The sequence below is a fragment of the Prunus dulcis genome, chromosome 2 (genome assembly GCF_902201215.1).
Source record: "Prunus dulcis chromosome 2, ALMONDv2, whole genome shotgun sequence".
Taxonomy (NCBI): domain Eukaryota; kingdom Viridiplantae; phylum Streptophyta; class Magnoliopsida; order Rosales; family Rosaceae; genus Prunus; species Prunus dulcis.
The window spans coordinates 13775302-13800163 of NC_047651.1; the positions used below are offsets into that span (position 1 = coordinate 13775302).

Genomic DNA, 24862 nt, shown 5'->3' on the forward strand with positions numbered 1-24862 from the left:
GAAATTAGCAGGGAAACTGGGGGGCACAGGAACTTTGGTAACAGGTAAACCGGACTCTCTTATATGGGTCTTCTTAATTTTTCTTTAGAGCATTGTTTTATTTTTCCCTGGGGCTTGTCCAAAATGGGTCCCTAAAATTTCTATTTCTTAGACATATACCTATTATTCTATAAATTAATGTGTAAACCCTAATTTCAAACTTAAATGACCAGTAGGATACAAGAGGTCATAGTATTCTTATGTTTTTACATCGTTGCCATCAAACTTCATATTTTATTTATAATTTATTTCAAGCATTTCATTAACTGCCTTAATTGTAATTAAAACTCCCTATTAGTAGTATATCAATAACCCCATTTCTTTTGATTGTCATTCCCTCTAACATATCCCCCTCTAAAATTGCAAACAAAAAAAAAATTATGTGAATTACATATCCAATAATGTACATATGAAAAATAAAAATAAAAATATGTACGTAAAAAAATATAGGTATATTATTTACCAAAAAAATTTAAAAAAAAACTAGGTCAGTTACTTTGTAATTGAAATTTCCGTACATTTTTCATAAATTAAAAATAGGTACACAATAATTTATAGAAAATAGGTACGTTGTATAATTGAAAAATATTTTTATAAATTAAAAATAATACATTATTTAGAAGAAACATAAGTTCATTAGACTAAGTAAATTGTTTTACTAGGTACATATTATTAGAGAGAAAAAAAAATAGGTACATTATTTAGAGAGAGAAAATAGGTTCATTTAAAAAAAAATCATAAAACAAAAAATAATTATGTTATCAAATTATTTTTCATAAAACAAGTAATAGGTACGTTATTTAGAGAAAAAAATAGTTACAAAATTTAGCCAAAAAATAGGTTCACTATGCTAGGTAAATTGTTTTAATAGGTACATTATTAGAGAGAAGAAAAAAAAGGTACATTATTTGGATAGAAAAAAATAGGTCCATTTAAAAAAATTTGTTTTCATAAAACAAACAATAAAAAGATGATCAAATTATTTTTCATAAAACAAGTAATATGTGCTTTATTTAGAGAAGAAAAGGTACATTATTTAGAAAAAAAAATAGGTACATTATTTAGAGAAAAAATAGGTTCATTTATAAATAAAAAAATATTTTTCAAAAAACAAACAATAAATAGATTATCAAATTATTTTTCAACATAATTAGAATGTACACTATTATTCATAAAACTATAATAAAATAGATTACTAATAATATAATTCATAAAAGGAAAACAACATAATTTTTTTATTAAATAAACCAAAACGTTAATCACATGTAGATTACTAGTACGTTAATGTTGAATTTAATATTTAATTTCAAATAAGTTTCTAAATTAATTCCTACATTCATTTCAACAATTTGGAGATCTTTCCAAATTCAACGTATGTCATAAGTTACACCCCCTTCCCTCCCACCCCCCCTCCCCTCCAAAATAACACATTAACTTATAAATATGGGTAGTTTTGGAATCCGAAAAATACAATAAATCAGATTTCGAATTATATTAGGTAACTTGCTTAGTTGCATCCTAGTCATCAGGTATTTTTTAAAAAAATTAGGTATTTTAAATATAAAAAAATAAAGGGAAGGATTGTGAGTGATTTAAATGAATTTTATGGGTCTAAACTCAATTTACTTTTTATTTAATGAAATTACATAAACCACATTCATATCACATTGTAAAGACCATCCATTATAAATAAAAGTGTGATTTGGGCTATGGATTCAAAAGTAAATGCATTTTCAAATTATGGTATCGGCAAATTTATGGCTCATCTAGTGATGGTGTGCGAATATATAGTTGAGTTATTTACACTAACATCCTTTGAGTTTTCTACTTTTTCACAAAACTAGTAGATGTTTTAGAAATTACACGAACACCCTCTGAGGTTTTAAATTGTTTTCATATAACTCTTTTTCATTGATTTTCATCCAAAAATCAAGAATTTTGTACAAAAAAAATTCTCCAAATGACAAGATTGGCCTTTGAGATTATATTGCTATATTTCATTTTATGCATGCACATGGGTGTGTTAGGGCTTCACAAATTGAAAACCTATTTTCATTTCATTTCTCATAATAAAATTATTAAATATGTTATCTTTGCTTCCCAAATTATGCAACATTGACACTTCCCCCGCTGATACAAAGAAATGGAATCCCCCATATCATTTCTTTATCAGTATCATACTTTGAAAATGATTATAAATATTGTGTATCCAACGAAGAATGTTTTCTTAAATATAACACAGTATAGATGTTGGAGCAAGACATTTTCTCAGACCTTAGACTTCCAAAAATAATAACCTGAAAAACTAATGAATTTCTGGGGTGAGGGGCATTGCCAGGGGCAGAGCCACACTGGCGGTGCACTCCAGGTGTACAGATTACCTTATTTATTTTTTCAACATTTAAGTAAATGTTATTGTCCTTTCACTTTAATTTATTTTTATATTACTCCATTTACTTAAGTTTACAATTAAATAAGGAAGTACCCCCTATTGGGATTCAAATAAAAATACTAGAAAATCAAATTCCCACCAAATCAAAATATGAAAAATCCATTTTAGTGTAAAATACGATTTAGGCTAAAAATGATGGCTCATTAAGTCAATATATACTTCATACTAAACTCCCATAAAATCAAGTTTTTATATTTGATGTGTAAAGAATAAAAGCCGCCAAAAATTATCTTGAGAAAATGATTATTCCGAAAAACCATTTTCATACTTAGTCAATATTTTTCATGTATGATATGCATGAAGAGACCAAAGGTTTTTTTTTTATTTTTATTTTTTAAAAAATTTGTGAAATTTTGAATTTTTTTTTCTATTGGGTTTAATGGGGGAAAAAGTTTTAAAGATATTTGCTAAATCCCTACTCTTTGTCTATCTCTTGTAATATTTCTTGCTTAGAATGTATTTGTCTATCCCTTTGTCGAGGACAATTATGATTGCAACCAATAAGCAATATAATATTTGACATGTGATATATATATATATACACTATTTTTCCTATGTATTGTGAGTTCGAATTTTTTATTCTTTATAATTTGTAAGAGGCCTCCACACACATAAAATCCTGGCTTCGCCATTGGGGCATTGCTAGGGTGTTGCTCAAGGATTCTGCAAAGATCAAGTAAATAAACTAGTTGAATTGAACTTAAAGTGAAAATATCTAGAACTCTAGAGTAAGAGGTTTATAGTTTTAAGTGGTTAAAAATAGTTACTCCTGTACTCGGACTGTGTTTGAATCTCTTCTCCCAATAACGCTTGTATAAAAAATAAAAAGCTAGGGCTAGGAATTGCATACATTAGTTTGTTCATGAGGTACACTAGCTTCACAATGCACACCCATACCTGGGTTCCGAAATGAGAAAACCTCCCCCAGTGGATTCGAAAAAGGTATAACGTCTCTTTCTGAGCTTGGACCTTCCAATACCTGTTCCTTGGGCCCATAGGCAATGTATTTTTTATGGTAGGTTTTACTTGGGGCTCATGTTCCTCTATAAATCCTTCACTTGTGCGGGTCCCACCTCGGCCCATCTAAAACCAAGTCCGACCTTCTAGATGTATTTTAATCTTTTTCCTTTAAATACCAATATGTTTCAGACACTATTTTTATTAGTCTTGCACTAGTCTCTCCGCATGTACTTCTTCGCATGCGAGAGGTTATTTTTAAAAAAATTTTAAATTTATTTTAGAATTGAAAAAGATAATGGATAGTTGTGTTCCATAAAAATTGGATTCATTATCTTATTTTTCTTTTAATTTTAATTTTTTATATATGAAAAAGTGTGAATTTACCATATTATCATCATTTAATTAATAATTTTAATTCTTAATCTTTGAATTAACCTAGGATATTTTCTGATATTTTGAATATTTCATCATTCTCTGCCTTTTGCTTTTTATATATAGATTAATGGTAGCTTCTATAATGAGGAGTCCGACCTTTTAGAGGTATTTTAATCTTTCCCTTTTAATACCAACATGTGTACGACACTATTTTTATTAGTCTTACATTAACGAGAGCTTCTATAATGAGGAGTTTAAAGTGAAGAGCTTATTTGAGGGATTCAATCCAACCATCAAACAATTTAAAATGTTTAAGTCTATTGATTTCCTCACATTTGTTGATGGTGAAATTGAACCCTTCAAATAAACACTTCACTATAAACTCCTCATTATAACTTTTCTGTAAATTAACCTAACAAATAATTGTTGGTTACCTTTTGGGAGGCCTAAAAGGTAAAAACTGTAGACTAAAAAACTACCATGTGAGGTTTTGTTACAAGTGGTGAGTTTCTAATCTCCATTAAGAATTTGAATAATTATTGATTTCTATTGATGGATGTTGAATTTCGTAGAGATAGCGACGTAACCACTAGAATTTGAAGATAAGTTAAAGTTATGATTATTTCTTAAGTAAATTTTCATATAGAAGTTTAGTTTATTTTAAATATGATAGTCATATTTGTTTGAGGACCTTTTCTATTGAGAAGGGTGATAGTTTCACACACATTACAAGGATACGAGGACTCGAACTCAAATTTTTTTTTTTGGGAGAATAATTACTCCAAACTACTATACTAATGGATTTTTTACAAATATAATAGTCATATTTAAAATATGATGATACGAGATAAAAGTTCTTTGGTTCATATTAATCCTAGAAAACATATCAAATGAAAAAAATGCTAAACAAAGTGTAAACAATATAAGGTGGCCCATCGGCTGGGTCATTTTGCCTTGCCTTATGATTAATCTAAAATTGGTTAGTGAAGTGCCTTTCTTACCAAACTAATTCATATATTTCACCTTGATACCAACAAATATTCAATATATACTAATTATATAGAATAAGATTTATTGATGATACTATTGGAATTATTCTCAGGAAGGAAAAATCGAACATAAGATCTCATATACAAAAGTGAATGTGTTTCATTCTATAAACTAAACGAATGTTATAAAATTATTTTATATATATAGGAGAATGCATATCCTTTCGTACTTTTTGGATTGCAAATGACGTCTCCAAATACGTGTATATATTTCTCATGATTATAAGAGAAAATTTGTCGTAAATTATCTCAATGTAGCTCGAATTCGACTCTTGTTTGACTCTTTTCATATTCCTTATGCTCAATAGTAGGTCCATAAGGCTTAAAAGATATGTTGAATATGGCACTTCCATGCAAGCAATTGGGAAAACGGACATCTTCAATTAATTTTCGGTTTCGCCATGCAAATTTCACCTTTTCCAAAATGTAAAGACCAACTTCAAAATAACCTTATTTAGGAGAGGAGACGAAGAATATCCTGACCTTTAGCCCAAGCCAAGACACTAACAATAGGATACCTAATTCAATCCTTGAAATAACAAAGTCAAACCATTGAAGGAGTAAACATCACCAACATTGAGAAATCTCTCAAATTAGCTTATTTGAGGGATATCTTTTTATGGTCCATTTCACATTGTATTTCACTAATCCAAACTGTCTATGTTTTATATAATCATTCAAATATCATCTCTACAAAAAATCACTAAATCCGATATCATTTGACTCAATTGAGTTATTGAAAATTTAGTACTTTCTTGAAGCACTATGTTCATTGATTATGTAGGACACAATTGGACGTCGAAACGATTTTTGATTTGTCTAATTTTTTGCAAGGATGATCTATGAATGTAGACTTAAAGAATAGATGGTTTGGATCGTTGAAAAAAAATTCGTAAGAGACCCCTCAATAGAAGGAAATTATATATATATATAGATATCAAGATTTTGTACCAATGGTGATAATAATAATTAATTAATAGTGATCAACCCATTATTTTATGCTTAGGTATAGGTTATGATTTATGTACACAAGAAAAGAATAAGTTGGAAACTCACCTTATAAAAGTGTAAAAAGATTCAATTTCTATCTTGACCATATATTATTTCCGAAGTTTCTTTTTCATTTTTGAAATTTGTTATTGTTACTTTAGAAAAGTTATCTTCACACCTTGAAACACAATTTCTCCATTACATTTTAACACGAGAGAAGTGCAATATAACTTTTTTTTTACAGTGCTAGTATTAACATTTGTTTTTGCTTAATACTTCGAAAGTTAGAAATGCTAGTATGGCTATAAAAGAAAAAAGAAAGGAAGTGCCATGAAATGCCTTCTCATAACACTCAAAGAACTTTATATATATATATATATATATTCAGATTATACCTTCCTTGAACTTTCCAAAAGCTCCTTAGTTTCTTTTTTTTCTTTGAAATTTTAATAATTCTATCTAATAAATACATACAATGTTTATGACAAGCCCAATTAATCTTTGGAAAGAGATTTTCCAATTCTTGTGGTGATAATAAGATAATTTTTTTTAAAAAATAAAAAAACTATTAAAAAAGAAGGAGAATTCGATTTAATGAAAAAAATGCAATAATTAGTTGGAAGAAAAATCCAATACCCTATTTTCAGTATTTCAGAAAGAACAACCAAGCATCTTACTCTTTAGTGCACCAAACAATTAAACTAAATTATTTTTGTGACTTTTCCAACTATAACATAATAAAAAATGGTATTAATTTGCAGACTAGCAATCATAAGTTCGAATCATTATAACACTTTGATATTGTGTGGAAAACCTATTCTCTGTTCTAACTTCGGTTTAAAAAAAACAGGAAAAGAAAAAATCACAGAAATTCAGTATACAACGTTACTGAAAATATGCCACGTGTCAATGTCCCACATCCTACATCCTACATCCTACATTGCCGAACCAATTATCGGTTCCCACTTGTCAAGTAACTCACTCACATTAACAATCCCTGTCCAAGTATAAACACCCAAAGCCCCTCCTTTTCTTTCGCATATATATATATATGCACATATAACCCATCAGGTTTTAACTCGTAAGGTCCCAAATCTATCTCTCGCCTTTCTTTAATTAGGGTTGCGTTTTGGTCTTCGTCTCTCACTGTGTATTTAGGGTTTTGTTCGACTCGCAATTGCGTAATTTTGGGCTTTTTCTACAAGTCTCTCTCTCTATAAACAGTACACATCGAAATTTTTGATCTTTTGGTTTAGATCCTATTAGGGTTTCGATTCTCTCTTTCCCGCGAATCTTGATCTTGAAGCTAGGATTTTTTATTCGTTCCCTGTTCAAGTTGGGATAAAAGGGGGTTGATTTTGGGTTTTGATTGGGGAATTTGAGTTTTGGACAATTTGACTGCGAAAACAATGCCTCCGAGGATGGTGAAGAGAGGTTCGGCAGCGGCCGGAACGAAGAGGACAACGAGAGTCACCAGGGGGACGCCCAAGGCTCAGAGCCAGGCACAGGCTGAGGCTCCCGATGATGTGCCGGTGGTGGAAGCTAAAGAGGATCTTAAGGTTGAAGAGGTTAAGGAGAGGCCAATTGTGGCGGAAAATCCGGTTGTTGAGAAGAAACCCACTGTTATCGATCAGCCAGTACTTTCAGAGATTGAAGATGATGCAAAATCAGAGCTGAATGGATTAAAAAGTAAGTTCCTTCTCTTGATTTGTCATTCTTGTATGTTTTGCATGATTTTATGTATGTTGTCAGGATCTTGTTGTCTTAATATTTTTGTTTGTAATGTGGTTGTTAATTGAGAATTTTATCTCAGGTGTGTTGTGTTAATGGGTGGGGAGTGACTAAATTTTTCTTTATAAAATTGTATGAATTTATGATTTTATCGTGTGGGATGGTTACCAGAGCTTGGAAAAACAGTGAAGCTAACTAAGGACAATACTGTAGAAAGAATTCCAATGGATAAATTTGAAGTATTTATTTTACATATCATAAATGGTTAGCTGGAAATTCGCTGTTTTTATGAACCTAGTAATTCTTTCCTCTCCATATATTTGTGGTGGCTTTTAATAGAAGTGGCCACCTTGTTCTTTCAAGAGCAATTGGGTTTTGAATGGAGCTTAGAATGATGGTGTGAGCATCGTATAAGTGGACTATTGACTTTGTTCTAGTACATATGTGTTAATAAATTGGTTTTCTTATGGATCTAGAATGACAGTGTAAGTATTGTGAACACGGATAAATTCTGTCTTTGGATTTAGCTCAGTTGTGATTTAAGCAGCTGCTTTTCATGAGGAGTGCAGAATGGAAGTTTAAGCATTCTAAATTTGGATCATCTTATTTTGACATTGTTTTTGGATCAGTGGTTGGTTAAGACATTGATTTCTTATGGAAGCATAGAATGACACTTCAGGCGTTATAAATGTAGATCCTGAAATTGTTTTTTGGGGCTCAGTTATGTGTTAATATATGGTCATGGTATTTCTCAATGTGTTTATCTGAGAAGGACAAGAATTTCTTTTATAAAATTGCATGCGAAATCTACTTTATCATAATGTAGAACATGAGTCTCTTTTAACTAAAGGGATCATCAACCTTAATTTTGTGGCAGAACAAGATAAGGTTAAGGAGTCTATGGATGATTATGAAAAAGATGAACGATTAGAGCTGGAGGATAACGAAGCTGAGTATGAACCTGAAGAAGATGGTGGGGTTGATTATGATGAGAAGGAAATGGAACAAGAGGATGTCCAAGAGGTTGAAGATGAAGGAGATGAAGAACCTCTGGAGAATTTAGGTGAAGAAGAAGGTGATATGGCTGAGGAGGAATTGGAAGATCCCAATGAAGAACTTGAGGGTGAAGAGTATGAGGAGCATGCTGGTGAGGAGCATGAGCATGAGCATGAGCATGAGCATGCAGAGACAGTTGACGAAGAAGAGGAGCACCATGAAGTTGTAAAGGAGAGACGAAAGCGTAAGGAGTTTGAGGTATTTGTTGGTGGTCTAGACAAGGATGCAAGTGAGACTGATCTTAAGAAAGCTTTCGCCATAGTTGGTGAAGTTACTGAGGTCAGGCTGATGATGAACCCTCAGACTAAGAAGAACAAGGGATTTGCATTCTTGCGTTTTGCAACTGTGGAACAAGCAAAACGAGCTGTTACAGAGCTTAAACATCCAGTGGTAATTTTTGATCCCTTGATAGTTTGAATGGAAACTGGTTTCTTCACATATTAAATACTATTCTTTAAATGATTGCAATTCCAGATTAATGGAAAACAGTGTGGTGTTACTCCAAGTCAAGACAGTGATACCCTTTTTCTGGGGAACATAAGCAAGACATGGACAAAGGATGCTGTAAGTATATTTGGCTTACTTCGTTTTAGAATTCAGTGGCCTTATCAGGATTTGCTTAAAAGTTTCTGACTACTTGTGATGGCTATGGCTTCAGTTGCGAGAGAAGTTGAAACATTATGGAGTAGATAATGTTGAGGATCTCACATTGGTCGAAGACACTAACAACGTGGGAATGAATCGTGGCTTTGCTTTTTTGGAATTTTCATCTCGTTCAGATGCCATGGATGCTTTTAAGCGACTTCAAAAAAGGGATATAGTGTTTGGAGTTGATAGGCCTGCAAAAGTTTCTTTTGCAGATTCCTTCATTGACCCTGGTGATGAAATCATGGCACAGGTAATGTCAATTTTCGGCATTATTACATACATTAGGAATCCTGGATGGATCATCTTTCTCTTGCTCTTTTCAAGTGATATAGTGTATGTGACGTACATAAAGGCCCTCGTAACATCTCTTTCCATTAATATTAGGAGTCGTGGATGGATTGTCTTGATTATTTTCTTTTAATATAATGGTAGAAGTTATTTTTCTAATTTTGTTTGTCAAATTACCATAACATCTATAAAATGTTGGATTAGATTCTTCAGAGTTGCTTTTTCAGGTAATGTTTTCTTAGTTTTTGATATATGTTTTCTATCAATCTTGTTAAGTTTTTCTCTTCTGTTGGCCATAATAAGAACAACCATGTATAGTATAGTGGGTTTGAGGGCCTTTCCTCTATGTAGTGTTATTATGCCATTTAGAGGAGTTTCCTAGGTGATGTTGGAGCTGCTGATCACATATATTGAGATGCAGGTTAAAACTGTCTTTGTGGATGGCTTACCTGCTTCATGGGATGAGGATCATGTCCAAGACCTTCTGAAGAAATATGGGGAGGTTGAAAAGATTGAGCTTGCGCGGAACATGCCCTCTGCTAAGAGGAAAGATTTTGGTTTCGTTACATTCGACACTCATGATGCTGCAGTGACATGTGCTAAAAGCATTAACAATGCTGAGTTAGGTGAAGGAGACAACAAGGTGTGCTGGCTGATAACAGCATATTTCTATTTTAGACATTGTCAATGGAGTAGTTGTGTATGGGCCTTGGTTGGATATTAACTTTATAAATAATTGTCATACTTTAGGCCAAAGTTAGGGCGAGGTTATCAAGACCGCTTCAGAGAGGTAAAGGAAAACATGTTGGGCGCGGAGATTATCGGCCTTCAAGGGCTGTTGGACGAGTTGTTAGGGGTTCTTGGGGTCGCCCAACACCTCGTTCTCTCCCTCCCCTGCGTGGATTAAGGGGAGTTGGAAGTCGAATCCCACCAGCCAGCGTGAAGAGGCCTGTTGGGTTAAGAGAAAGACGCCCTGCAATGTCACCTTATCCAGCAAGAGGCAGGCCTTTGCCTCCTCCAGCTAGGTCCTATGATAGGAGGCCACCTGGTATGAAATATTTTGGGTTTATACTATTTAATTGGTTTTGTGTTGCAATTTTTTTCATGTGGAATAAGTATATTGGCCTGCTTTTTTCAACAGTCCCAGCATACCCAAAGAGCAGCTTCAAGAGGGAATATGGTAGGCGCGATGAGGTTCCTCCTCCAAGGAGCAGAGTAGCCACTGATTATGGCTCAAGGGCTGTTCCAGAGAGACGCCAATCATATAGAGATGACTATACCCCCCGTGGTCCTGGCTACTCTGATCCACCAAGAAGTACCTCTCGTACAGGAGGGAGGAGAGCTTATGTTGATGAGGGTTATGGACAAAGGTATGAAAGGCATCCTCCCCCTTCTCATCCTCCTCCAAGTTACCGTGAAGGTCGTGCTCGTGATTATGATTCTATTTCTGGTTCAAAGCGTCCATACTCTGCACTGGTTAGTGTCACTGGCGACCTTGTCTGTAGATACAAATGCAATTTCTTTGGTCTTCTCGGGTCCAATATGAAATATGGGCTAACTGTTTTTCTTGCAACATGTTTTGTATTGTAGGATGATGTTCCTCCTCGTTATGCTGATGCTGGTATTCGCCAATCAAGGGCACGGTTGGACTACGAGTATGCAAGTGGTTCTCAGTATGGAGATGCCTATAGTGATAGGTTTGTCCTGTGAATTGGAACATTAACTTTTATTCTCACATGTGTGGATGCCATAACTTACCTTTAGCATATCTTTGTTGTGTTTGATAGAATGGGGAGATCTAGTTTAGGATATGGAAGCAGCAGAACAAGTCAGGATTCACATGGACTTTATAGCAGTCGTCAGGGCATGGGCTATGGAGGAGGTGTGTTTGGAATTGATGGTTATCTGAGATATAGTGTTAGTGTTGAAATCATGGACTTAAAGGCCTGAGTTTTTTCATTTCTTGGGCTTCAGGTTCTTATGGTGGTAATGATGTTGGTGGAATGTACTCATCAAGCTATGGTGGTGATTATATGTCTCGTGGCAGTGATGTATGTGCATGATCTTGTTCGGTGTAATGACAGGAATAGCTGTTTGTTTAGCGGTCTCATGTATCATTGTTTCTTGATTATCTATTGTAGGTTGGAGGTAGCTCTTACTCATCAATGTACTCTGGCCGTGGTGTGGGTGGAAGCAGTTATATGGGTTCAGGCGGTTCTGGCTCGTACTACTGAGGTAATTTAAATTGTTGTGTTATTCATGTTTTATTAAGTCAGTGATGCATGCTTAAGTATGAGCCCAAGGTGCCCAAGTCATTACTATTTTTTCCTCTGGAGATTTATGTTTTTCGAAGGCACGGCTTCTCTTCTTTTGCTCTAAAAGGTCACGGGTGAAAACAGAGCAATATGGTTACAAGTGAATTTGTCTATGGAACAGATCTGACATGAGCAAGAGGATGCTGTAGGATGTGGACTGTATGAAGCTTTTGCATTATGATGCCTACAGTTATGGACAGAGAATTTCCCTAAGAGCCTCTGTATGTGCTGAGAATCTTTCATTGTATACGATAGGGTGGTTGTTGTGGTTCAAGCCCTCTTGGATATCCACAGATTGGATGCTATGTCAGGCTGTAGTTATTTTGCTGCAAGGAAACTCAAGCTGTTCAGAGATTAAACATACAAGTGCTTAGTTTATGATATTTCGTCTAATATATCTCCTATAAGAACTTCACCTGATGGAAAGCTTGGAGTCATGCTGCATCCTTTGTTCTTATGAATAGTAGATTATAACAAGAGAATGAGGGGTTTTCTTAATGTGACTCTTAAGGTACTTTGGATATTTTTTTGTGCTGAATCCTTTGGAAAGGTTTTGGGTTTCAATAATAAAAGCGAAATATGGTCATTTCACACCAGTTAATCATTTCAGTTCCATAACAATGAATAAAACCCTCAGTGGGTTAACTAGGAACTGAAGGCTATAAGGAACTGTGTAGCTTGCTTGGAATTGTATGAGATTGGGTCCGAGAAGGTTGACCTGGAATCTCTTGCCTGTGTGCGAGTTTTAGTATTGGAGTGAGTTAAATTTGCATTTTGACATATTTATTGGTTGTTAAGGTCTGGGAATCATATGCTTGGTTACAGTTAGGTACTGTATCCGAACTTAATGGGAAATTACAAACAAGGATGGGTAGAAGCAAGGTTCAAATGGCATACTATAATTACTAGATTTCATTTCATTTCTTAAGGAGAGTTGACCTGTCAGTTGAATAAAATTATATCTGTTTATCTTAGTGAAAGTGCTTTTAGTTGCTTGCAAACCTTGACCAAGAACTTTTGAGAATCGGTGACTAATTGAACTGAGTACACAATATGGACAAGTGGAAGGGCTGACAAACATAAATTGTTTCCATTGCTACGCTTCCTACGAACAGAAACAGCACTGTTGAAACTTCATAATCTGGATCGCAAATAGTTGATTTTGTGCTACTGATGCCAAAAAAGGGTCTGCAATTGGTAAATATCCCACTTTGTACCCATCTTAATGTGGAATATCCCATACTAAATGTGGGAGTATCATTTTTGGACTTTGCACACGCCACAGGTCCACACAGGAGTAAATTTGGTTAGAACTCCTTTATTAGCAATCCTTGCAGATTAAAAGCTTCTGAAGCTTGGAGGTAACTACTAATACCTGCCTCATGCTTGGCCTTGTAACTTACTGATTGTTCATTAGGGTTGCTTATCAAGGTCATGACAGCTAGTTCTTTTCAGTCTTGATCAACTTATTCTCATTTCTCAAGTAGCTAGGGAATTCTTTATGGTTCAAAGTTGTATTGCTGCACAGGTTTTGTTTTGGTAGGTTTTCTATGTACCAATCCTGTCGGGATTTGAATGCCAACCGAATGCTGGGTTGGATTTCAGTAGGTGCATGTACTTTTTTGTCAAAATTTCAGGCAAGAAATAGCTATAAGAGAGTTATGTTTTCTTTAGGGAAATACAAATTGCCTGTATGTTCGAATTTTTGTTATTGGGTTTCTAGGTTTACAGATGTACACAAGTTGTGTTGCTGAAACTTAGACTCAGTTGCAAGCAAAGTCCTTTGTTCTTGGTAAATTATTTGCAGGATACAACTTAATGAAAGCTTTGATTTGCATGGATTCTCTCTCTCTCTCTCTCTCTCTCTCTCTCCCCTTTGTGCGGAAGGTGTGTTTGTTTGTACTGGTGAAATAGGATTTTAACTAACAAAAATTGAAAAAACCCCCTTCAAGATACTTTTTGGTCATCCGAATCCGATTAGTGCACATGTTTTTTCATGTTGTTACAAAGCAATCAATCGAGTCTGGACGTGACACTAGTGCAATCTCCATTTATCATCTTGTGAAAAAAGTCTCAACTCTGAATTGTGTTGTGATCAAACAATTGCCATGCCATAATAATCATTTCCGCCACCGCATTCGACATGAATGAATGAATAATATCAACAGAATTTGAGGCCTTTTAGTTCAGAGTGACTTGTTGGGTAATTTATATAAAGTTTATGGCTGATAATTGTCCGTATGGTCAACTATTCTTTCCAACTTTCTTGCTTTTCCCTTCCGTTTTTTCTTCAATCCTCTCATGTCAAATGTCACCATTGGACTGGTTTTCAATTCATACCACGGCTGCGATTTGTTATTGTGAAATGTGGTACATGAACCCTAATTCATGACCAAGCAACGGGAAGATTTGCCAACAAGGGGAGAGCAAAGCATCGACAAACGCACACCTAAATAAAAAAAACGATGGTGTTAAGATTAAAAATTTGATATGAACAAAATAGAAATGCAAACTAGCACCTCTTTCTAGTTTGAAAAAGAACGAAGACCCAATTGCCACAATTAAAATTAATAAATTAAAACAGATTTTACCCCAAAAGACATTTATAATGACATCAAATAGAACTCACAATTCAGTTGAGTAAAATTAGACTCTCACTGTAACCATAGATCCTCCTCCTGGTTCTGCTATAGGTACCAAGTTTTATTCCGGTATCCGTAACTCGCTCCGATTTAGGATCGTACAACTCTTAACTTTCTGTGTTGCCAATTTTCGTATCTCATTGTAAAATGAACACCGCCATTTGCTGTAAATGCCAATGGCCATGCAATTTTTCCCTTTGCCGGAAGAGGAATCGTGCGAATCATTTTCCAGGAATCCATTGCCAGAACCCATATGTCATAGTAGTAACGGTACCCACGATCCCAGTCTTTTCTATGATGGAACAAAGAAAGTGATTTCTCCAACACCCTAATGGAAATTGAATCTGTCACTGTGAGCAGTCTATCAGGAAGCATAATCCTTTGGAAAACCTCATTCTCCATATCAAAAGAAATGATGTCTCTCCAATCTGGAGAAAACTCCTGTACAATCCAATACACAACTCCATTCAAGTAAGCCCATTTCTCATTCCAAACGTCGCTTGTCACAGGGGGAAGCGCATTGATTATTCTCCAAGAATCCAACCTAAGGCTGTAAACCTCGACACATATGCCGTGCGAAAAACTCGCAATTCTCACAACTTTGTAGTCATTTCCACCAACATCGAGTCCAAACCCAAGAGCAATGGTAGCGATGCTGTAACGATACTTGTCACGATTGAGACTTTTGGGAAGTCTCTTGAACTTCCTGATTGATGGATTCCATAAATATGTACGCTTCATAGTATTATCAGATATACAAAGCAATCCATTGCAGGAACCATAAATGTGGAAAGAGGAACCACTCTTATGCCTAGGAAGATTTAACTCCAAACACTTAGCATATGTTTCAGGACAAAAGACCGACAAGCAATCTCGATTACCAGAGTGCACAAGTAAATAATCACAACCACTTTTCATGGAGTCCTTTCGAGATGGGCGCTTATGAAACTTGGGCTGCTAATTAAAGCATGCCAAGACTTGCAAACACATCTGAACTTCAACAGAGATTTCACAGGCAATTTTGCAATGATGTCTAACAAGATTTCATGGGGTATGTCTTTGGTGCTAACCATGTTAAAAACTAAAATACATATACAGAATTCAACTGACAACACCAGGAAACTACAAGCTGCTGTCCAGCAACCCAAACAGTCCCAAAATAGAGAGAACAGAAGGGCAAGGCAATAGAATTAAAGTTGGAACGACGATAATTGAGTTCTAGGGCTAAAATCCCAAAGAAACTCGAGTCTCTTAATACCCTTTTTATACTTAAGAGGACATCGTCCTGCATAGGCTGTTGCGCTTTTGCTCTAGTGATGGATCCAAGATTTTACCTATATTAAGACATGGTCGACTGTCGACTAAATTGCAGAAACTAGTTTTCGCTATTATGTAGTGGGCTACATGATACTTTTTGGGGGCTGATGCTATCAATAAGTTGGTACTATTTTGTTATATAAATTTGGCATCTAAAGCCGGATTAATTCATTGGGATGAGAGCATTCACTTTCTATTTTAGATTGATCAAGAATTGAGACCTTTCACTTTAGCGTTCAGAGTGACTTGTTGCTATCACGCTTCTCTCTAACCTTTTCTTTTGCACCTTCTTCTTTCTTGTCATGATATGTATCACTTTATTTACACTTAAAACAATGTCATTAATGATCAAATAAATTTTCTTCTTCGCCCATAAAATTTTGATATGAACAATTAAATAAAAAATTTTAATTGTTAAAAGATGAAGACAGAACTACCAAAAGCATGAAAAATTCCTTTCTCAAAAGAAAAATAAATAAATAAAATGAGATAGTCCTCAAACACATTTATAATGACACCAAACAGAACTCAATTAGAATCTCACTGCTGCCAAAACAAAAAAACAAAAAAAAAAAAAATAAAAAAAATTAGAATCTCTCTGTAACCATAGATCCTCCTCCTTCTGGCCCTGCGGTTGTCACAAAGTTTTAATCCAGTAATCCTAAATTGCTGCGATTTCAACTTCCCGGAAGAATTTGAAAAATGAACACACCATTTGTTGTAAACCCCAATAGGAATGCAATTGTTCCCTCTGCTGGAACAGGAATCGTGCGAATCATTTTCAAGGAATCCATTTCCAGAACCCATATGTCATAGTAGTAAGGGCACCCACGAACACGATCCCATTCTTGTCTGTGATGGAACAAAGAAAGTGATTTCTCCAACACCCTAATGGAAATTAAATATGCCACCGTGAGCAATCTATCAGGAAGTGGAAAACCTCATTCTCCGTTATCAACAGGAATGATTCTGACTGTTGTCATTGTTGTGTATCTCATATGGAGGTGGAGGTGATGACCTATGCTTGAAATGTTGCAAGCCTATTTTGTTTCTATTTTTGTGGGAAGATGATATAATTTCCTATTGTATGTTCTCCCATTTGAACAAGAAAAACTTGTATAAATATGAATTTACGCCCAGCATTTGATTATTTTGTCTTCACGTGAATGGGTTAAATCTTTGAGTCTGAGGTAGCTGTTATGTAATTTGTAGCTCCATTGTATATGGTTGTCTGGTTGAAGATGAAGTTGAAAGATACATCTTACGTTTCAATTGCCTAAATGATGTTCTTTGCATTTGATAAATTTTATCTCTGTATATGGTTGTCAAATTCAAATGGACCCTTCATTTTTATTTATTATTTTGGTAATAGTCTGTCTAACCATATTTTCACTTCGTTAGATGAGGTCTTAATTCGAAAAGCGTGGCAGCTATTAGATTGGATTTCTTTTATGAGAACATTTTCACTCACCACTTTAACCAAGATGTACTCTCACTCCATAGGTATAACCACGGTTAAGCTCATCACGGACACATTTCAAATACTAAGAATACCTTGATTACAGTGATGAGCAAAAATATTGGTTTCTTTTATGCATTAATTCTGCTCGGACTCTCATACATTTGATAATCCACAATGTAAATTCAAAACTAATATAAACAGACACCATTATGAAGACAGTTCAAATCCAAAGAATTTTGCATTTATCATGAATTTAAATTCTCAATAATGAATCTTTTTTCTGAATGAAAAATTTCACTGTACATTACAGTATACGAACAAGCATCCTAGAGATCATGTATTAATAATTGATCCCTACATAAATGAACAAAACTAATCTGAATAACTGACTGGCTGTCAAAAATTTAGATACAGGATTGCTACAATTGTTCATTGATGCCTTCACAGCCACCATAGCAATGGCTCACGCAAACCGAAGGAAATGTTCTTTTCTAAAATATTCACGGAACTAGATGGAGTAAAGTAACTCATGAAGACTCCACTTTGACGGCGGGAGGATCCATCCACTTCCAAACAGAAAAGAGACCAGTTGCATCCCCACTGAAGAATAGTCCTCCAGGTCCTACCTCGACCGTCCGAACTTCTTGTTTTGCAAATAATCTGCCTCTTTCAGTGAATGATGGCAGTTCATATATGCGGACAGAATTATCATTGCAAGAAGAAAGCAAGATTGGCTTGCTTTCTGCATCTGTCATTCCGGCAAGATCAAGAACACCCTGCTCTTCGTTGTGAGTGTAGGTCACTTCCAAACCGCCTCCTTCAGTGGCAGCCCACACCTTTATCGTGTCATCCAGTGAGCATGAGAGCAAGAACTGATCCCAGCAAAGAACAGACATCACAGCACCAGAATGCCCATTTAGTGTCAGAACACCCTGCAAAGTATAAAGGTCCCACACCTGAAACAATAAGAACATTACAGTAAATTACACGAGGAATTTGAATACAGAAGCACTCCATAATCAGATTATTGGAATAAATCATTTTGCTCCCTCTCTTGTAAATAGAGGAGAGGACATATAGTAGAAACTGACAAAACTTGTTTGTAGATGCCACAAACTTACCTTAATTGTATGGTCCACAGAACCCGAGTAAAGCCTGTTGCGTCCAACAGTTAAACATACCACAGCACCAGTGTGGCCCTTCAGAGTTGCAGCAGGATAAAATGGCGGATTAGTTTCAGTGCTACCTTTCCACACACATATATCACCATTCTGCAATATTAAAAGAAACAGATAAATCAATTGAAAATGGTGCACTATGAATAAAAGGAGGAACATATATCCTAAAATCCCAGCTACGCAATAATTAGGAAAGCTGCAGAATTGTTAGGCTCTTTACCTGTGTCCCGGCGAAAAGCATTTCATTACCAACCACCATAGCATACACTTGGCCAACAGGTCCATCCAGGTTGAATTCAGAATTTGTCTCAGTATTCCAAACCTGCAACATCAAGCAAAATCAGCATACATATTGAAGTTGAACCAACCAAGCTACTAAAAAAACGTGCTCCAGTTACAACAATGAAATACCTTAACAAGATTTGGTACACCAGCAAAAACCCATGGGCCCTCACTAATTAAAGAACCTGCTTCACCACCAAGATCAATCACACTGCCACATTCACCAGTATGGCAGTCCCAAACTCTGGCTGTTCCATCTTTACTGGTTGAATAAAGCTTGTTAGTTCGTTCAGGAAGGGCAATACCAGTGACAGCCTGTTAACATAAATTTCACAATTATTATTTCCGAAGAGGAACAGAACAAATTAAAAAAGAAAACATACTTCGAAAATTAAAAATACCTTCGTGTGCCCTTGGAGCTTTGCCAACATGGAGAACCCCTCACCACGGAACCAGTTATGCAAATACAGGCATCGATCACCTTTCACACAATTTCCATCTACCCAGAACTTGCAGACATTTTTTGGAGTAGGATTGCTTTTCTGGGCAGCATTGCTTTTCTGAGGAGCATTGCTTTCGTGAGGAGCATTGATTTTCTGAGGAGCATTGCTTTCTTGAGGAGCATTGATTTTCTGAGGAGAATTGCTTTTCTGAGGAGCATTTCTTTTCTGAGTAGCATTGCATGCATTGCCCTTTCCGGTGGCAGTTCCTTCCTTCGTCCAAACAAGAGACGACTTCTTTGAAATTTGAGGGTTTATGGATGAAGGCGGTGCATCCGCGTGCAGAAAACGACAGAATTCCCTTGTGCACCTTCCAGCAGCCCAAAAGGCGCAAACAGTTTTTGAAGGTCCTCCTGCAGGTCGAGCATACACTGATCTTTCTGGTCTATTGGTGTGCCTCCTCACTACCTTAGTGGCCATACTATAAACACAAATTTTGAAACCAATAAGAAATCGCAGAGAGACAGCTTCGAAGATCACCCCCTCAAACAGAATTTCAATATTTCATCGATCTTCAGAAAACCCTAAAAATATACGAAACCCAATAAGCCTTGAAATCCAAATCGACGTACGATCACCCTCTAAGAATCGAGAAACTAGCGAGGGCGGACTCTTTAAATCCTTTAAATCAATTCGAAAACTTTTCAAACTAACCAGTCGCCGATCCCAAGGCGTATACTAAACAACAATAAAAGTAACCCTAAAATCGAAACCCTAGATATCCAGCTTGAGCGAGCATCAAACCCATAACCAAAAACCATTATCCTCAAGAAATACGCGTTCGGCGAAAAAAAAAGCCTCTTGGATATCAATTAACGGTCGAAAACGAACAAAACCCTAGAAGGAACAATGCGATTGCAGAGACGCGTGAAGAGAAGAAGCAAACCTGATCGATTCGATTGGGCGAGAGCTTTGAGCTTTGAAGCTATTCGATTGTCGTCTAGACTGATTTCGAAGCACAGAAAATCCAAATGGACGAACGATCAAAGAGAAAGAAAACGATCACGGAGAAAGAAAGAAAATGCCTTTTGCTTTCGTTGCGATTGAAACCCTAATTGTAAGCGAAACTTTGATCACTCTGGCCTGAAGCTGATCTTCTATGTGTGTATATATAGTTGGTGTAGGCTGGAGACTTTCCAACTGGCGCCAGGAAAGAAGTATTGCGTTCGTTAGACGCGGTGATCGTAGAACTGATCGTGACCGTCCGTTAGATCTAATATATTTTTGTCGTTTTCTCTTTATTTATTTTTAAACCAAACTAGCTTTCGGACCAAAAAAAAAAAAAAAAAAAAACACCTAACTAACTTTTTATCAAAAACAATTTCTTTGTTTGAAATTATGTTACTAAAATATTTTCACCCATGCCTCTGGAAAATCATAAAGAAAAAATATAGTGGATTGGAAGAGCTCATATATAAGCCAACGAAGTCTAATCCTATGAAAAAAGAGTTTGATTTGCATACAAGTGGTCTCAAGTTTAAACCTCTTTGAAACCTCGATAATGTTTGAATACCATTCCCCTTCCTAACTTTCGATAAATAAAAAACTAAGATATAGAGATTTAGATAACATTACAAGATCCATTATATGTAGACCCACATTGAAAGATACATCTTACGTTTCAATCGCCAAAATGACGTTCTTTGCATTTCATAGATTTTATCTCTGTATGTTGGTTGTCAAATTCAAATGCACCCTTAATTTTCATTTATCATTTTGATAATATCCTATGTCTCACCAGATGTTCACTTCGTTAAATGAGGTCCTAAATTCGAATCTCTTGAATTAACAAGTCTCCCCTCCTTCTTGGAGTGCCAAGCGTGGCAGCTATCTCAGATTGGATTTCTTTTACCTCCTTTAATGAGAGTTCTTATTGACCAAAAAAAGAAAAGAAAAAAAGAATGGATTTCTTTTACGAAAACAGCCACCAATCTTAGATTGTGTTTGAATCCCTCGAATGATGTAGATTGGAAGGGGTAAGTAAATTCAAAATTTATGAAAACAGACATCATTCTGAAGACAATGTTCAAAAGCAAAGAATTGCATTTATAATGAATTTAAATTCTCAATAATGAATCATTTTTCAGATTGAAAAATTTCACTGTACATTAACAGAGTAAGAACAAACATCACAGAGGGATCATGTATTAAAAATTGATCGCACTAGTGTAAGGAACGCTGCCTATGGACAAGAATGATTTTCCAAAATCCTATCCTCTTACTGTGATGTCTCAGACGTGTTTCAGCTAATCTCCGGCGAGGAATTCAAGTTTCCTCTCATAGTTGAAAAACGCAGGCATGAGGAAGGAATTAGATTGATATTATGACATCAAAAGGCACACATTGCCGACCCCATTAATGTGATATACGCAGCCATAATCATTTCCCATGATAACTAGCAAAGCCAAGGCTTCATTCTTTGTCTGCTCGAAGTCTACTGCCGAATTTCGTCTGCCAAGTGTACCGTTTCGAATGTGCCAAATGGAAGCAACCGATTGGTCCAACCAATCCTTGACATGGACATTAACAAAAAATGCGCCAAGTGAAACTGCGGGTAAAGGTCACAGAGTGAAAGGAGGACATTGAAGATTAAGGGACACTGTTTCTGTGGTCTACGTTAGCCTAATCGCTTTTCAAGTCAAGTTAATGGAGTTATGGGTAGGCTGTCTTTTTTATTCATTAAATTCTGCAATTCATCATAAACTGCTAGTTTGTTTCTTGACCACTTCAAGTCGTCGATATCCATGGCTCTTGTGAGCGCAGCCGATCCACAAACCTCCTATGTTTCCAGTACTTCTGGATATTGTCGTTATCACGTGTTCCTGAGTTTCAGAGGCCAAGACACTCGCAAGACTTTCACTGACCACCTCTACACGGCCCTTGTCAACGCCGGATTTCGCACTTTCCGAGACTACGATGAAGTCCAGAGAGGAGAAGGTATCAAGCTCGAACTGCAGAAAGCAATCAAACACTCACGAACTTCTGTCATTGTGTTCTCGAAAGACTACGCGTCATCCAGATGGTGCCTTGACGAGCTGGTGATGATCCTTGAACGCAAGAGAAAGACCTCAAATGACCATGTCGTTTTGCCTGTCTTCTACGATGTGTATCCATCCCATGTAAAGAAGCAGACAGGAAGTCTTGCAAAGGCATTTGCTGGACACCAAAAAACTCAACCGCTGCCGAAGGTGAAGGCATGGAGAGAGGCACTTGCAGAGGTTGCAGATCTGGCAGGGATGGTCTTGCAAAATCAAGCTCATGGGTAAATTTCATTCCTACTACCAACTGAATTAGTTTCTTTATTTGGTTGCAACTGAATTAGTATCTCGTTATTAAATGTAGTTCAAAATTTTGGTAGATTCTGTCCTTTCAAATAAAATAAAATAAAAATTATTGATAAAAACACATCCACAAAAACACTCAAGACACCCTCAGCAATCCAGATTCTTCTAAAGGCATCCGGGACAGAGAAATACCTATTATCCAGCTGTTATTGCAAACATAGTTTTAAGTTCTATCTAACTCTTTCAGCACTCATCTATTATATATTTGTACCTTCTAACTTTCTGAACTTATTTCCATGGTATTTTATAACTCAAGTATATGAAATGAATTCTCTTTCATTTTTATTGCAATTTTTTAGGTATGAGTCAAAGTTCATCAAGAAAATAGTTAAAGTGATTGGAGACAAACTAAGTCGCACACCATTGAGTGTTGCTCCCAACTTGGTTGGAATGCATTCAGGAGTCGAAAGAATTAATTTCTGGTTACAACGGAGGTCAACTGATGTTGGCATACTTGTAATCTATGGGATGAGTGGAATAGGGAAAACAACCATCGCAAAGACTGTTTACAATTCAAACTTTAGAATATTTGAAGGAAGCAGCTTCCTTGAAAATATCAAAGAAGTTTCACAGCAACCCAATGGCTTAGTTCAAATACAAACACAACTTCTTTCTGATATTTTGAATGGAAGAAAAATGAAAATAAGCAATATCAGTGAGGGATTAATTAAGATTGAAGATGCAATAAGCTCTAAAAGGGTTCTTCTTGTTCTCGATGATGTGGATCATATGGACCAATTAGATGCAGTATTTCAAGTGAGAGATCGATTTTATCCAGGAAGTAAAATCATCATAACAACTAGGCGTGCAAGATTGTTAAAGGCTCATCAAATTACTGAGGTGTATGCAGTTGGAACTTTGACTCAAAAAGAATCATTGGAGCTCTTCAGTTGGCACGCTTTTGGCCAAGACCATCCTGTTGAAGATTACAAAGAATATTCAGAGAAGCTAGTCGATCATTGCGGAGGACTTCCATTAGCTCTCAAAGTTTTAGGTTCTTCTTTGTTGGGGGAAAGTGTATGTCTATGGAAAAGTGCATTGGAGAAGTTAGAAGTTATTCCAAATGGTGAAATAATAAATAAACTAAGAGTAAGCTATGACTGTTTGCAAGATGACCATGACCAAAAATTATTCCTCCACATTGCTTGTTTCTTTATCGGAATGGACAAAGATTACATTGCTAAAATACTAGATGGATGTGATTTCTATACAATTGTTGGCATTCAAAATCTCATCGATAGATGTTTGGTGATTATTGATGGATGGGACAAGGTGCAGATGCATGACCTGATTCGTGGAATGGGAAGAGAAATTGTTCGCCTAGAATCAAAGGAGCCTTGGAAGCGTAGTAGAGTATGGCATCATAAGGACTCTTTCAAAATCTTGACGGAAAAGAATGTAAGAAATATGCGTTATTTGTACACATTTTTGTTTTTCCTCTTCTAAAAACTTTCCAAATGTTTTTTCCTTTTCTTTTGTAGGGTACGAAAACAATTGAAGGTCTTGTCCTCGACATGCACATGTGCCCTACTATAAACTCAAATGAGAAAGTCTTGGAAACCAATGCATTTTCACGGATGCAGGAACTAAAACTACTCCATCTTAGTCATGTAAAACTCTGCGGATGTTACGCAAAATTTTGTAGTGGACTAAGATGGTTGTGTTGGCTTGAATTTCCTTTAGATTCTATACCCGTTGATTTTCCTTTGGGAAGCATTATTGTTCTTGAAATGCAATACAGCGGTCTGAGACAAGTATTCAAGGGAACAAAAGTACGTCACTCTCTACCCTTTTCAATTTCTTTTTCATTTTCATTAGGCTTTTAGTTTGATAACAAATTATATATTTGTAAAAATTAACTCCCCATATTGTTTTCTTCTGTACATTTTTTTCCTCTACAGTATCTTCCGTCCTTGAAGACCCTTGATCTCAGCCATTCTCATTCCCTTACAGAAACCATTGACTTCTCATATTGCCCAAATCTAGAGAAATTGGTTCTAGTAGACTGCACGAGCCTGATTTATCTCCATGGATCCATTGGAAACCTAGAGAGACTTATTTACTTGAATATGAAAGATTGCAAAAAGATTAGGTTGCTTCCCAAGAACATTTGTATGCTAAAATCACTTGAAACATTTATTATATCTGGTTGCTCAAATCTAAAGGAGTTATCAATTGAGATGTTGAGGAACATGGACTCGTTAAAAGTGCTTGAGACAGATGGAATTCCGATA

The 24862-nt window shown here is 35.7% G+C and overlaps 4 protein-coding genes across 4 annotated transcripts; 2 read left to right on the forward strand and 2 right to left on the reverse strand.

Annotated features, from left to right (window-relative positions):
• The first annotated feature begins 6904 nt into the window (after window positions 1-6904).
• On the forward strand, window positions 6905-13700 carry LOC117617763 (nucleolin). The gene is made up of 12 exons (XM_034347289.1): window positions 6905-7554; window positions 8474-9042; window positions 9127-9216; window positions 9311-9550; window positions 10010-10231; window positions 10339-10636; window positions 10730-11064; window positions 11179-11285; window positions 11376-11470; window positions 11563-11639; window positions 11730-11823; window positions 12025-13700. The coding sequence occupies exons 1-11, from the start codon at window positions 7275-7277 to the stop codon at window positions 11820-11822; spliced, it is 2406 nt and encodes an 801-aa protein (XP_034203180.1). The 5' UTR covers window positions 6905-7274; the 3' UTR covers window position 11823; window positions 12025-13700.
• Window positions 13701-14635: 935 nt separating this feature from the next.
• On the reverse strand, window positions 14636-15463 carry LOC117618180 (F-box/kelch-repeat protein At3g06240-like). Its single transcript, XM_034347785.1, has one exon. It carries the CDS (start codon window positions 15461-15463, stop codon window positions 14636-14638), a length of 828 nt encoding a protein of 275 aa, XP_034203676.1.
• Window positions 15464-17547: 2084 nt separating this feature from the next.
• Window positions 17548-20380, reverse strand: LOC117619492 (zinc finger CCCH domain-containing protein 48-like). Its single transcript, XM_034349464.1, has 6 exons — window positions 20171-20380; window positions 19186-19705; window positions 18914-19099; window positions 18723-18824; window positions 18446-18595; window positions 17548-18280 (listed from the first exon to the last, which is right to left on the reverse strand). Exons 2-6 carry the CDS (start codon window positions 19702-19704, stop codon window positions 17852-17854), a joined length of 1386 nt encoding a protein of 461 aa, XP_034205355.1. The 5' UTR covers window position 19705; window positions 20171-20380; the 3' UTR covers window positions 17548-17851.
• A 1648-nt stretch (window positions 20381-22028) lies between these two features.
• LOC117618181 (disease resistance protein RUN1-like) lies at window positions 22029-24555 on the forward strand. The gene is made up of 4 exons (XM_034347786.1): window positions 22029-22546; window positions 22928-24026; window positions 24110-24371; window positions 24530-24555. The coding sequence occupies exons 1-4, from the start codon at window positions 22029-22031 to the stop codon at window positions 24553-24555; spliced, it is 1905 nt and encodes a 634-aa protein (XP_034203677.1).
• The last annotated feature ends 307 nt before the right edge of the window (window positions 24556-24862 follow it).